Source organism: Ambystoma mexicanum, chromosome 4q (assembly GCF_040938575.1).
Source record: "Ambystoma mexicanum isolate Mex_15411 chromosome 4q, UKY_AmexF1_1, whole genome shotgun sequence".
Classification (NCBI taxonomy): Eukaryota; Metazoa; Chordata; class Amphibia; order Caudata; family Ambystomatidae; genus Ambystoma; species Ambystoma mexicanum.
Window position 1 is genome coordinate 763,345,423 of NC_090928.1, and position 15,280 is coordinate 763,360,702.

Below are 15,280 nucleotides of genomic sequence, written 5' to 3' on the forward strand. Positions count from 1 at the left end.
CAGGGTGGGGAGGCTGCAGGGACAGCTGCAGCTCTATCCACCCCAGCTCTGAGTCTCCCAGCCGGGACAGTGTCGGTCCAGGTCCATCAAACCGACGTTGCCCCTGCCAACATCACACTTCAGCCAATGCCTGCACCAAGACGTATGGTCATTGTGCCTTCGCACACTTCCAGTACCCAGTCCACCGGCACTTCTGCCCCTACTGACCAGAGTGGCGTAAGCCACTCAGGCTCCGCTCCACCTTTGAAAAAGAGGAAGAAGGGTATTCTGGCACTACAGGCTGAGACCCCAGACACGGCTACACAGTCCGGCACGTCAAGGAAGCCTAGCTTTAATGACGCCGAACTTGATGCACTTGTGACCTATGTGTCGGCACATAGCCGCGAAATGGTGGTGACTGCAGGGTGCAAGACCACACCTGGTCAACGTAGGGCACACTGGCAGACCATCACGGACCGCATAAGTGCCCTTGGATTTGTGAGGCGCACAGCTGATGATTGCTACAAGCGGTGGAATCACCTGAAACGCAGAGCAAAGAACAAGCTGGCCTCAAATCATGCCGCTACTCTGGTGACTGGCAGTGGGTCTCCACCAGAGGACAACAAACTCACTGAACATGAGTCTGTTGCTGGGACCTTCGTCACAGAGGAACAGATCCAAGGCGTGGGAGAGTTACCTGATTACGATGCATTGTCCGGTGAGTGCCCATGCATGTGTGTGTAATCCATGTGTATGTTGTTTGGGTGACGGGTTCTGATTGAGTGCCAGGTGAGGGTGTGTACTCCTGGGTGTTATGGATCACGCATGTGCTTCCTCCAATACATTCACGTGCCTTTGATTTGGGTATGACAGTATCCCTTCTGCCCACAGTAGCCAATTAGCCCCACATTACTGCTGTTGCACTTGAACTATCATCTTGCAACAACATTGTTCTGATTTTTTCTGTGTTCATTCAGGCTGATTGTTTAGATCATCCAATTTTTCATATGCTTTTTTCATCCCTAATGCCACATATGTGACATGCTTCTGTCATTGTTTACACCCCACATTGTGCCACTTTAGTTACCTGGTTATGTGAATGATTAGACCGTTCAGGGCGAGGGAGTATTGTCCTGCTGAAATTTATTTTTAGGGCCTGTTTGCATGTGGAACATGATTGTTGTTTCCTGTCATGTTGAAGTGACCAACCATTGATGTGTACATCTGCCTACAATCACTGTCTTATTGTACACTGGATGTGTTGCAGTGTGTGGCACATGCATATTTTGCAACACTATTCTGCATTAATCTTCTCATCATGTCCATGTGACATGGATGTGTGACAGTACTCATTCACTGACATATCGCTGTAGTTGTCTAATTTACCATGGCTATGCTACATGACATCTGTGTGCTGGCATGTGTCATGCATGTGTATTGGACATGCCACTCACATGCTGATGTGTGATGCCAGTGCTACACAACATGCTGCGAATGTGTTGCTTTTCCTTCTTGGTCTCCTCATTGTCTGCCTTTTTGACTCCCCTTCAAACTCATTGACAGTGCATGCTTGCCAGGGTTATAGTCATGTGGGACATGTGTAAACCATGTACAGGATCTCTGTCTTGTCAGGCCTATGTGTGTGCTATGGTGCTCATGCCTGTTTCCATTTCTTGTATTTCATGTTTTTGCAGGTGACGACGCACTTGATGCTGGTGAGGTTCAGGAGATGGTGCAGACCCAGGAGGATTCTCAGCCATGACCAGGCACCAGTGGGGGACGTAGTGTGGTGGTGGGTGAAAACACTTTGGTACTGCAGACCATACTGTCGAGGGGTGTCTCTGGGTGCAGCTCCCCAGACCTCTATTCAGGTGCTGAGTCGGATGATGAGACTTATGCGCTGTCACAGGTCAGTGCTTCTAGCAGGGATTCTGTTCTGTCCAACCCACCTGCACCAGAGGTAGAACCCTCTATGGGGATGTCAGTGTTGGTAGGTCCGCCTTTGGCGGTTACAGATGCAGGGTCACACTCCACAGCATCTGATCCTGTTCCTGGGCCAGCAGATCAGAGGAGGAATGCAGTCCTGCAGCCTCAGGCAGTGCCAGCACAGCAAGGTGCAGATCGCCTTGCCCCGAACAGGTGTGGTGCCCGCCGACACGGTGGCCGTGCGCCACCAGGCAATACTGTATGGGAAAACTCCATGTACGGTATGGCAACCCAACAGGCAGCATCAGTAGAAATGATGGCTCAGGCAATGGAGAGGGTGGCCACTTCCATTATCCCCCCTGAAAGGCAGATGGAGCAACAACAGCAGGCAACAGACTCCATTTGCCAATCACACAGGGAAGACATGTTGGCGTCCAACAGGGACCGACGGGCGGCACTGGAGACTCTGCGCGAATCCATATCAATAGAGTCACAGGGCCACAGGGAAGCCCTGAGGGTAGAACTGCATAACAACAGGCAGAGTCTGCTTTAACTTGAGGCTTCCCGAAATGTTAGGGCAGAACAGCAGCTGGAGCAGCTCACATGTTTGCTCTCAGCTGAGCTGCAGGCAACACGTGAGGAGATCCGGGCATCCAGCGAGGCCATGCGTGCAGAAGTGCAGGCAACCCATGAGGTGCTGCATGGGGATCTCCGCACTTTAATCCTCCAGAATCAGACCTTCCAGACCTGCATGGTTGCTGCCATGGAGGACCATACCAGGGCTTTGCGTGGGCTGCCTTCCATAGTGCCACCACCTCCTGATGCAGCAGCAGAGGGTGAAGAGAGCGACAGCAGTTCTCCCACAATGGCATAGTCGTGCAGACCATGAGCCCATGGAGGTATTTTTGTTTTAGCAACATCCATGCAGGTGGGTGTTGGTGTGCACCCTGTCCTCAAACCTCCTGGGTGGCCTCCCCCCCGGCCCCCACATGGCCATTTTTGATTTCTTCTTTTTTTTTTTTTTTTACAGTGTGTTGCCTTGTTTGGCTCCCGTGGGCATCCACTGTATTCCGGCTGGGCACATGCAGGCTTGTCCTGAGTTTGGGTTAGATGCTTGGGTTCGTGACACACACACCCCTCCTGCTTTCCGTTTCCATGGGCTTGCAAAGGGTGTGACCAAGTGACAGTGACTTCCACAGTGACATTGGGCTCCCATGAGCTGTGTGGGCAGTCTGCAGTCAATACTGTGTGGACATCCCTAGTGGGTATTGTTGTTTTATTGTACACTGCATGGTGTATTGATATGTGCTTGTGCATCCATGTTTTCCTCATAATTTGCAGGTTCCTTCCTCGTGTCTTCACAAGGCTGTCTCCTTTGCAGATGGAGTTCATGTTGTATGCAGTACACTGCCACATTTGTGTGGCAGCAACTCTCTACAGTTGGAAGGGGTCGATGTGCTGGCTTATTCAGGTTGTAAGACTACCACTACTTTGACTTAGTATTGTCATGTTTTTGCAATGTTTCATGGTGTGTTGCTGTATTGTGTTGGTGGTATTTGTTCATGTGAGCTGTTTGTTATTGATTACTGGGAGCATATTGTCTGTGGGCAGTTTCCATTTGGGACAGTGCACTTTGTGACACTTGTGTCAGGTTTTGTGCATTGCTTTGTTTGCTTTCACATTACATGACATGCCATGGTGTGTTGCGTGGCAGAGCAGGGGAGGGGTTGGGTGACATGGCGCTGTTTTCATGTTGTATTTTGCAAGGGGTTGTCAATTTAGCAGCATAGATGTATGTCTTATAATGACATAGCATTGGTGGTGTTTCAGTAGGTAGGGATGCACACAATGTAACACTTCCAGGTGACCAATCTCAGGCTGGTATGGTTGTGACAGTCGACTGTCCCTTATGTCATCATCAATGATTGTCAGCTGGTATGTGCCAGGGCTGTGTGCACTCCACAGGGGTGTTATTTTAGGTGTAGTAATTATCCACTAGCTGCGTACGGGCTACCTCACCACGTGCCCTTTCCACTCCCATGCGCAGCGGCCGTGCATGTGGTTGGGGATATGGGGGCAGCACCATGTCCAATGGCAGGCCCCAGCGTGTTGCAATGTTGTGCAGGAAACATGCTGCCACTATGATCCTGCACACTACTGGGGGAGCGTATAGCAGCTGCCCACCAGAGCGGTCAAGGGAGCGAAAGCGTGACTTGAGCACTCCGAATGTGCGCTCCACTATGCCCCGGGTTGCAATATGGGCTGTGCTGTATCTTACCTCGGGTGGTGTGGTGGGGTTCCGAATTGGCATCATCATGTGGGTGCTCAGAGGGTAGGCACTGTCCCCTGGGGAGGTGGTGATGGGTATCATAAGTGGGTTTGTGACATTACTCAGTATCTGACATGCATGCATGCATGTGCAGTGGCATTTATACTCACCAAGCAGCCATGTATTGCCATGCCGCCCAGCTTCTAGGTCCCGGTTTAGGGTTGACATTCTGTAAATGAAACTGTCATGGGTGGACCCTGGATAATTGGCATATACTAAGGTGATGATTCCCTCGGGCATCACATACTACCTGCACGTTGATGGAATGCCAGTGCTTGCGGTTTCTATAGATGTGCTCCGTTGCCCTGGGAGTACGTAGAGCCACATGGGTGCAATCAATGGCGCCTAGCACTTTGGGGAATTGTGCCACCCCGTAGAAATCCTGGACGGCAGCCTGCCTTTCTGCAGGTGTTCTGGGCAGGTATATGTGCCTGCGGACTGATGGGCGTGCAGTCATGATGGCCAACACCTGGTGTAGGCAGCGTGACTGCGTGGTCTGTGACACCCCCCCACTATAGCACTTGTCCGCTGAAATTATCCAGTGGCAAAGAAGTTCAGTACATTAAGCACCTTTTCAAGGGGGCTCAGTGCTTGGGAGCACAGGGTGGGTGATGTGAGGTCATCCTCCCACTCACTCACCAGGCCGAGTATTATGTGAGGTGGAAACCTGTACCTCCCACACACCTGGTCATCAGGCATCCCAAAAAGGCTGGTTCTGGGTGTAAAAATTCTGGGCCTGACTATCCTCCTCCCCCTCCTGCGGTATCCCATGACCACTGCTGCAAGGAACGGTATATTCATCTAGGCGTCTGAGCTTGTTTGTTGTTTGCGCGCACTTTTATGCTGCGCGGGTCCACGTACGCCTGCTTCCTGCTGGCGTACGTGTTTCCAGATTAGCGCGTCTTTTTTGGCACACAGATTAGCCCAGTTCGATTCCATGAATATGTGTTGTAGGCGTGCGTGTGTGCGTTCCGCGCATTTGCCTCCTGTACTTCCCCCGTGACGCCCACATTTTCACGTGTTGTTCCCCATTCTGCGTGTTACGCCCCGTGTTATGCCTACTTTTGTTGTGTGCGCTGCGCTATGTGCGCATTCGCTGTGCGCGTAGCGCACGCTGTTTGAAGACGTGTTCGCCAGCGTGCGCCACACAGGATTTTAGCGCACATCCATGGATTTACACGCTCACGGACTTCCATGAATCGCTCTGCGTGGGTTTCGCTGGGATTTTCGCACTTGCGCTGCGATTCGCACGCTTTTGCACGCTTGCGCGGAAATTTTCAGCGCACATTAATTCCATGAATCGGCCTATAAATCTTTGTGGTAGAGACTGATACCAAAGGGGATTTATTGCTCTCACCTGTAGTCCTAATCTGGTGCAGTGCTCCCTAAGGGAACTGCACTGGATTCTGCCTAACAGTTACAACTTCTGAGGGACTCTTAGATCAGATCCCCTATACATTAAAAAAGAGTGATGTACCACAACAGGTTTGTAGGTCATATAGTTTACAAATGAAAACCACTGAAAGAAAGTTTCCTAGCAAGGGTTACAACAGGTTGCTGGTGTACTCAGCAGGCCATTTAACTGACTTGCAACAGGAGATCCATCCTGGTGGGGATTAGATCCTCCTGTCCCTTAGTCTTGGGGGTCAGGAGGGCCAGTGTTAGGGAGAATTCTCCAGAATGGCTAATTTCCCTTACCTACTGAGTCCCTCAGCAGCTTCGCTGGATTTCTAGGATTTGTTTTTTTCACACCTGGTAAGAGTCTGAGCCTTTTTTTCCCACTCTTACATGTGTTTTTGCTGTGTGTTGTACATTTTGTGTTCATAGACTGTGGAGTCTCACCTACTCCATAGGCATCATCTTTTTACTGTGTGTCACACAACACCTTTAGTGCACTGACACAGGGTTGTCTTTTTCAGATTTCCCACTTTAAACTCCATTTTCTGGGACTGACTACTGTCTCCCAGAACATGTAAAGTTGTCATTGACTTTATTAGTCTTTTTAAATCCACAGACCCATTACAAACTATCTTTCATAAAGTACTGGAAAGGGTTAATAGTTATCCCTTTTTGTCTGTTTCTCATGGAACATTATTTTGTTCCCCTTTCTTTAAGATTTGGCTGGTGGCAGTGTTATTTACCATATTTTTCCTAACGCGGTCTATGAAAATGGCCTTGGTACTGTTTTATGCTAAGTTAGTAGCCTCAAACTTTAATCCGCTGGACCCCATTTACTTTTATTTGGTTCTAGCTGGATTAATACGCCATTTCTTTTTCTAAAGATCTTTCTCGTGTTTTACTCTGCGCGCCAAACCAGGTTTGGTTCCTTTGTTCGCCGTCCTTTGGCGGGCTTCTGCACAGAAGCCCTCCTCAGGCGCCTGAGAGTCTAGGTAGACAGGATGTGAGGGAGGGGTTTTAGGCCCCCTGCACAGGATCTCCTTGGAGACCCAAGTTGCACTCTTGTTTGATTGGCTAGGTGACTGTCCTGCCAGGACAGCCACCCTGCTGTGTGATTCACAGCCAGGCTATGTGAATGGGGGAAACTGCATAAAAAGCAGGTCTCTGGGACTTGGAAGGCAGAGTCACCAATGGATCGAGAGAACCGAAGAGAAGCTGAAGGAAGAGGACTGCTGCAACTACTGTACCTCCAGGTGAAGCCCTGCTGCGGGTCTAAATCTCCTACACTTCGATGACAGAGACAAGGACGACAAGGAATCTTCTTCCCTTGAGCTGGTGGAAGCAACCAGTTCGCCAAACACCAAGCAAGGCTTCCCTCTCCTGGTCGAATTTGCTGTGCATCGCTGCAGTGAACCGGATAGCCAGGAGGACCGGACCCTGTTAGGGTTTTAAGGAGCGCACCTTTTATTCGTTGCTTTGCTCTGCTGCTGTTTTTTTCCCTGGGCAGTGCAGGACCCTCCAGTCTTCCTTCTTCGTGTCAGTCCGACAGTCGCTTCAGGAACCGTGAGCCTGCAGGATCTGCCCGGAACTTATGCCTCAGCTACAGCATTCTTCTTCTTCTAAGTTACTGTTCAAACCCAGTTGTTCATTTCGTCCGACTGCGGAGAAAGTGTTTTAAATCCTTCGCCAATCCGAGGGCTTGTCCTTCTCTACTCTTTTAAGTAACTTTTCTTCCGACCAACTTCGTTTCGAACTCTTGGCAAAGACTTAACCGCAAACTACTCTGAACTGTGTGATCCTCTGCAAAGACTCTGAACCATTAACATTGGCCCGGGCCTATTGATTTGAATCCTCATTGTAGTAACCCTTTTCTAGATTGCCCTGCCTACTTACTTGTTGGGGCTGCTTGATTGTGAATAATTGTCTTTTCCACCCTTTTTAAATTGCTGGAATGCCATTTTGCTCACACTTCATTTTGAACTTAACTTGTCCAGAATTCATTGGGTGTTGTGTAGTGTATTAAGATTGTGATTTTCTGCTGCTTTACTTAGTGAACTGTTTTACAAATGATTGTGTAAATAAATGTGTATTCTTTTTCTCAGAAACATTGAGCCAGTGTTTGCTTGAACCATAGTAATTGCTGTCCTTTGTGTAACTTCTGATACTGCTCACTTCACTCTTGAAATAAGTCTGGCTGCTCAGCCATCGCTCCCACTTTACTGTGTCGTACAGGCTTGTACCAAAGGTGAATTTGTACTGTCACTTGTAGTCTTAATTGTGTGTGGTGTTCCCAAGGGTACTGCATATGATTTTGCCTAACAGTTCTGGCGATCCAGATCTCTTCGTCTTCTTGAAACAATACAGTGTTTGTTTAATTTGATCCTGGAACATCCGGAAACTGCATGGAGTGTGAGTTTGCTTGCATTATCGCCCTCCCTCTATGTTCCATAGAGGTAGCAGCATGGGTAGAAGTCTTTGATGGTACTCCCTTGGCCTTAGGACCTGTGACACAGCAAACGGAACCCCTGAATCGAAGCATTGATAATCATCGTAAGACCATTGCTTTGGACATCATTCGAACACCGACCTACCCAATTGTTTTGGGACTGCCCTGGCTAACATTCCATAATCCATTGATTAATTGGGCTACTTGTACCCTTCCCTTCAGTTCAGATGTCTGCACCAGAACTTGTTGCAACCAGGCCACTGATATACCTATCCCAACAACATCCAACACTAAGAAGGATGCGCCTCCATTCATCGGTCTTCTCCATAACAGACTCAGTCAGTATTGGAATACCGTCCGTCCAGTGTTTTTCACACTGTAGGCCATACCATTTGCTCCACGTCACCCATATGAATACGGGATATACCTTGTACCCAGTGCAAGGATCCTGCATAGTAAGATTTATTTTCAAACTCCACAGGAATGAGACGAATACCTTGTAGTATGTCTTGAAAAAGGCTACATTGTTCCATCATATTCCCCTGTGGGTGCACCTCTCTTTTTCTTGCCGAAAAAGGAAGGAACCCATAGGCCATGTATTGACTATTGTGACTTTACTGCTGATTTGAGATATCATGGAGTCCTTACAGTCTTCAGCCATTTATATCAAGCTGAAATTGAGAGGGCCTGCCACCTTATTCGAGTCAAGGACAGTGATGAATCAAAGACAGTATTCAAGACACCTCTTGGGTAATACAAATAAAGGCTAATGTCCTTTGGCCTGTGTAATGGCCCAGCCGTCTTCCAGCGTTTCATGGGTCATAGTTTTATGAATTTGTTAGGGTTATCCATTTGGATATGGCTAGAGTATATTTTGATTTTTCTCCCCAACACTCGAGCAGCATATCCTACATGTCAAGGAAGTGCTATCACGACTGACAGCCTATCTCTTCTATGCGAAACCAGAAATATTTTCTTTCCATCAACCTCAGGTATAATTTCAGTGATATCTGATCAGCAGGGTTCAAGCGATAATGGACCTCAAGAAATTACAAGCCGTTAATGATTGGCAAAGCCCACAACCCAGGAAAGATGCTCAGCGCTTTCTCAGTTTTGCCAATTTCGGTCTCCGCTTTATCCCTGGTGTTTCTACCGGTTTTTCTCATAAAGTTGCAGGTATCTCCCGACTTGTATTCACTAAACATCCCTAAATTTGTGATAATCAACCCAGAACAGATTTTCAGCAACTGAAAGCCGCCTTTACCACTGCACCTGTGTTGTGACATCCAGATGATACTAAAACATTCATCATCGAGGCTCGCGCATCCAGTCTGTCTGTAGGAGCATTCCTGTTAAAGAAGAACAAGGATACCCAACTTGAACACCCAGTGGCATACTATTCCCTGAAAGGTGACATCAAGTGAATGATCTATGCTGTCATTGAAAAAGAGCTGTTGGCCATCAAGGAAGCATTCAGTGAATGGAGACACCATCTGCTCAGTGGTACCCATCTGGTAGTCTGTACTGACCATCAGAATTAGTAGTTACTGTGCTCTGTGCAGTTTTTGAATAGTCGACAGGCCAGATGGGCTTTTATTTCCACACAGTATGACTTTACGATAACATACATCCCAGGCACTATTAATATCATGGCAGATGCTTTGTCCAATTCCTCTGAGGATAGCAACACTCCGATGGAACAAGCACCAATATTGCCCTCAAGGCATTTTTTGAGTTCTCCACAATCCTATATTCAAGAGGAGTCGCAAAACACTGCTACTGATTTTTTGAGTTCTCTACAATCCTATATTCAAGATCTGTCGCAAAACACTGCTACTAATCCGGTCCTGGCCTAAATTTTATACTTGCCTGGAACACAGAGCAGGAACGTATCGATCTTCAATTCTGACAAGCTATACATACCCACGTGTGAATTTCAAGCTTGTGTGTTGTCTGATTTTCATGAATCCAGACTGTAAACACATCGAGGTCGGAAAGCTACTATGTAATTGGTGTCCTGACAATGGTGGGGGCCTGGGCGGGCTATCCAAGTTCACAGTATGTAGCTTCATGTCCGGTGTGCACCCAAACCAAGATGATAAACCAAGATCCATAGGAATGCTTAATTCACCGGAAAAAAAATCTGTATCCATGACACACTGTAGCCACGGATTTCATTGGGGAACTGCCAAACGCCAATGGAAATACTTGCATCATGGTAATCGTTGTCTGCTTTTCTAACATGGTGTATTTCAATGTGTTCCCTAAAATACCAGGTCACAAGAGATCGCAAATACTTTTTCCCATGAGGTGTATCTGCTGCATGGGTTACCAGTAAAGATAATATCTGACCATGGCTCCCAATTTGTATCTTGTTTCTGGTCCACTCTCAATAAAAACATTGGAGTATGAAGGGCATTGAGGTCAAGGTAGCACCCACACATCACGGGCCAAACAGAAATAACGTATCATACACTTGATTAGTAGCTACGGTGCTCTACCAATGCCCTTTAAGACAACTGCGCCATCTATCTTGACATGGCAGATGTGGCCTACAATAACAGCCTGCATAGTACCATTGGGTGTAGCCCTAATCAGTGCCCTCACAGACAACACCTCAACCTGGTGCCTGTGCAGCCTGTCACTGTGAGTTCCGTACCATCAGCGAACATCATGATCATGAAGTTTCAAGCGCAGCACCAACCAGCAGCCAAAGTGATACAAGACAACCAGGAATACTGCAAGAGATAGGCGGATCACAGGCAGACCCCTGTCCCTGAATTGCAGGTTGGGCATACAGTGTGGCTGTCTGCTAAGAACCTACTGTTATCCAACCTTCCCACTAAGCTAGCTCCCCGTTTCATGCATCATTTTCATATTCTCCAGCGTCTGTCTCCAGTGGCCTTTCGATTACATCTACCCCCTTCTTGGCACATAACTTGATTTGTAGCTATGCAATAACCTGGATTTATGTCATACATCTGAAAATGAATTTGGTCAGACTGTACATAGTGTTTTTTAGCACAACCTTTTGAAGACCTTACTTATATCTTCACCTACTTGTACATTTTCCTTTTTTAAAACATTTTCTCCCTGACGCCTGGTGGTTTAGGTATGAAAGGGATATAATACTCCAGGACCCTTTGCTTGGAACTTCCTGCTATTACTAAATCCCTGGATCAATATGAGCCCCCCTCCAGACCCTGCCTTGTCCTCTAGAAAGTCACTGGTTTTTGCTCAGTTCCTCCAAGTAATTTACCACCTCTGCCACATTCCCTGCCACCACCACAAGTACGTTGTGCTCTCTTCACTCCGGGGCTCTTATGTACCTCTGTGCATTTGATATCTCTGTGCACCTTAACTTGCCTTAACTGCTTCTCAATTTCCCCACCACCTGCCTCTCAAATGCTCTGCACTTTAGGCACTACTCTTCTTATGCCGCTGCTGATTTTATAGTACCCTGCAGTTCACACAGCAGGAGTGCAGGAAATGTTGGTATCAAGGTTGGATTCTGGCAAACTGAGCTTAGACTCTCTAATCAGCCATAGAGGGGGCCTGGACGGGCCGTGAACAGCCCCCATATCAAATGCCATTGATGCCTTGGATGCCTTGAGAACACAGGGAGTCAATATCACAAAGCCACAGAGACGAGCCACACCAGCCCAATGCATTAAGGTAAGCAGTTGTGGCTGGACACCTCAACTGCAGTTGAAGTGTTAAATCCTTAAAACAGGATTCAATTTATTCATATTTCTTTTTTGTCTTAACAGTAAACAGACATGCAATGAAGAGTCCTAAGTTTTTCCATTGCTTTATTGAGTGTATAATATATATTCCATTGGATTTTGTTGAACTGATCCTATAACATATAACAATAACATTAATACACGCATTAACAGAGCCAATGCGTTTTGGCTAATGCAGTTGAAATGCAGCCTCAAACAGTCCAATACTGACAACAGAAGCCTGGTATTGTCGCCATATGTAAGGCATAGCCCAATATGCGCAAGTGTTGTCAAAATGTGGCAAATACAGCCTCAAATGGCCAAGTTAATGCCATTATCGGCCTACCCTACCATGTACAGTTACTGCTATGTCAAGTGCAGCCTCAAGCACCCCAATAATGGCATTATATGCCTGCTAAGGTACCACATTTAACATATAGCCTATTGGGTGCTGCAATTATATACCAAATGTAGCCCCACATTTCCAAACAATGTAAATACCCTTTGTACCTTGACACATTAGCACTGTAGTGGTCTCAAAACCCCAAGGTTGTTCGGGAAATGCTTTATTGTCCCTGTCTGGGATATCCATATCACTGGAATTTAATGCTGTATGTTTGTTTTAATGCTTTGTATAAAAAACATAATATTCCTCACTATTGGTTTTTGCTGGACATATATAGCACAGTTCCCCAAACCACATATTCCACAACTGGTTCCGATGGAAAACATTTTCACTGACCACCTGAAAATCCCTGTTGTCCCTTTTGAAGTTAAAATATCACTGTGGCATCCTAAACCATGGAATATATGTGAAATGGGCAGACATTGCGAAAGGTTTTCTACCTTCTTGGAAGATTTTCAGGGGATTCTCTCCCAAAAACGGTCTCCATGTAAACAGGAACTTTGTTGATGAATGTATAATTATCCCATGCACCGTGGTAATATCTTTAAACAGACTTTTCAAGTAATATTAAAAACATTAATAATCACCAAAGAAAACATTCATGTACTGTATGCTCCAGGTCCCTTTCGACTATACAATACATGATTTTTAAAGCAACCAGCATACATAACTAAATAATAACCTTTAATCATTACCTGAAAAGCCGAAGCACTTAAATCATATTTGATCATATTACCATAAAGCGTCAGACGCTTAAGATCATTTCATGAAACATACCCTTTAACCCACAAAATAAATGTATAGTGTACTTGAATGTATATCACTAAAGACATTCCATTAGCATACGTATCCTGCCTAGTTCCCTTTCAATTCTGCACCACAAAGGCATTCTCAGATAAAATGCAACTAAAGAAAAAAACAATAAGCTTCATAACTTGACTAAATGACAGCAGCAATAATAACTGATAACATTACAAGTGATCATAGGAATACTTAGCACAAAACAGGCACACGCTTCAAGAAAAACCAATTCCAAACAAACATTATAGGTGAATCGTCCAGTATCTGGGAGTCTTTCCGTTAGATTGCCAGTAGTGGTGGCAAGTTGCAACTAAGGCACATAAAGAATGTTCAACTTTCATCAAATGAAAATGCTAGAAATGTACAAAAGGAGGACATAATAACAGACCACTTTCATACACTTTTGAAATCTACAACTATATGCTTAGTTTTTGCTGAAGTCTGTGTTGCTAAAATGACACCTGTGACCCATATTCTAAAAGACAATGGGCCTCATTACACGGATGGCGGTAGGGATTTACCGGTACCAGTAAAATACCGGTACCGGTAAATCCCTACCGCCTTACTACGAGGTCCCTTTGCTGGTTGGGGGATTTAATGCCTGCTTTTTGCAGGCGTTAAAATCCAACCCGCTAAGGGACCTCGGAGCTAATTACGGCACAGCAAAATTGCGGTGCCGTAATTAGCGCCTTCCCCATTCCCATAGAGCCCTATGGGGCAGAAATGGGAATGGGGAATGGCAATGGCGGAAGGGGGATTTACCGCCCCTCCAACCTTGAAATGGGGCGGTAAATCCCCTTTCCGCCAAGGCGGTGCCGGTATTTTACCGGCATGAGCCATGGCGCTAATAGCGCCATGGCTCACCGCCTACCGGGTAATGAGGCCCAATGAGCCTCATTACGAGTCACCCATTATGGAAATAGCGGTGGCGGTAAACCCGCCGCCACCGTTGTTTCCATATAGGGTGATCTCGAGTCCTGCAGGCGGAGGTGTCATTCCCGCCAGGTCTGACCTGGTGGGTTTAACACCACCTGCCTGTAGGCGGACGTGGAAACACCGGCACCATCACGAGATGGTGCCGGTGTTTCCACTTCCCCATTGAGTCCTACAGGACTCAATGGGAATGGGGATTTACCGAATTCCGCCTACGGAATTCCCGGGTCACCGGGGTCGTAATGCCCCGATAATTCCGGGAATCACGGAGGCGGAATGGTAATACGAGTCCGGCGGTAACCTGCCGGAATTTCAGGCATGGTTACTGCCAGACTGGTAATGAGGCCCAATGGTCTGATTACAAGTTCGGTGTTGCGGCCATAAACTGTGGTAATACAGTTACCACTGCATTACAGTTTTGCATTACCGCACTACCGAACCATGGGTTTTGAGGTAAGGCGGAGGAAAAACCTCCAACAGAATGCTGGAGTCAATTCATGTTTTACCGCTAAATCGGCAGAATTACTACCGGCGTAATTACCATGGAGTGCTATGTACTCTGATAAATGTGGACTAACGCCGCCTACCACCACTTGTTTTCCTGGCAATAATTCCGCCGGACCAAGTGGTGGTACTGAATTTACCACAGAAATACCACCAAACTTGTAATGAGGCCCAATGTGTGTTGTGTGTTTGTTTGTAAAAAGTGAATATGGTTGTTGTCTTAATCTTGTTTATTACATAGTATAGGCTGAATATCTATATGATATGTATGCTGTTTTTATTTTATTTGTTCTGATATCTATTTATATGATTGCAATTACACCTGTTTCAAATTCATGGCAATAACACTAAAAGGTGAATTTTAAGAGCAGAAACAGAAGTGTGCAGGGCATGAGCCAAAATAAGGAAAGTGTATATAAAATAGTCTATCACCTTATACTATTAATGCTGCATTAGCTAACCAAATATGTACTTGCAAACTCTTTACTCTTTGTGTAATAGGTCAATGATTTAATGTCTGATTTTGCTGTTTTTGTGATTTTTCTTTCAGCGTTAGCACTTGAAAAAATACCTCTTCATGCTAAACCACTAGTTTCAGAATTTGTAAAAGAACGTAAGTAAAGAGAAAATAAAGAACTTTCAATAAATCATTTGGTAAGAATAGAGGTAAATAACTTAGCTACATTTGTGAAATGTAATTGACATGTATTATACAATATTTAGTCAGTGTGATGACACTAATTCCATTATGTTGGTCCTTTTACCAACTACTAATTTGAATTGCGTGTTAGAATAATTTTCTGATCTTCAAAATGTTTCGATGTTGTGGGATC

The 15,280-nt window shown here is 46.0% G+C and overlaps 1 protein-coding gene across 1 annotated transcript in view; it reads left to right on the top strand.

Annotated features, from left to right (window-relative positions):
• The window catches only part of LOC138467288 (uncharacterized), a 5,113,521-nt gene that overhangs the window by 4,310,363 nt on the left and 787,878 nt on the right, over window positions 1–15,280 (top strand). The window contains exon 20 of the mRNA XM_069607285.1: window positions 14,998–15,060. Coding sequence (XP_069463386.1) covers window positions 14,998–15,060 — 63 coding nt within the window. The remainder of the gene's footprint in view (window positions 1–14,997; window positions 15,061–15,280) is intronic.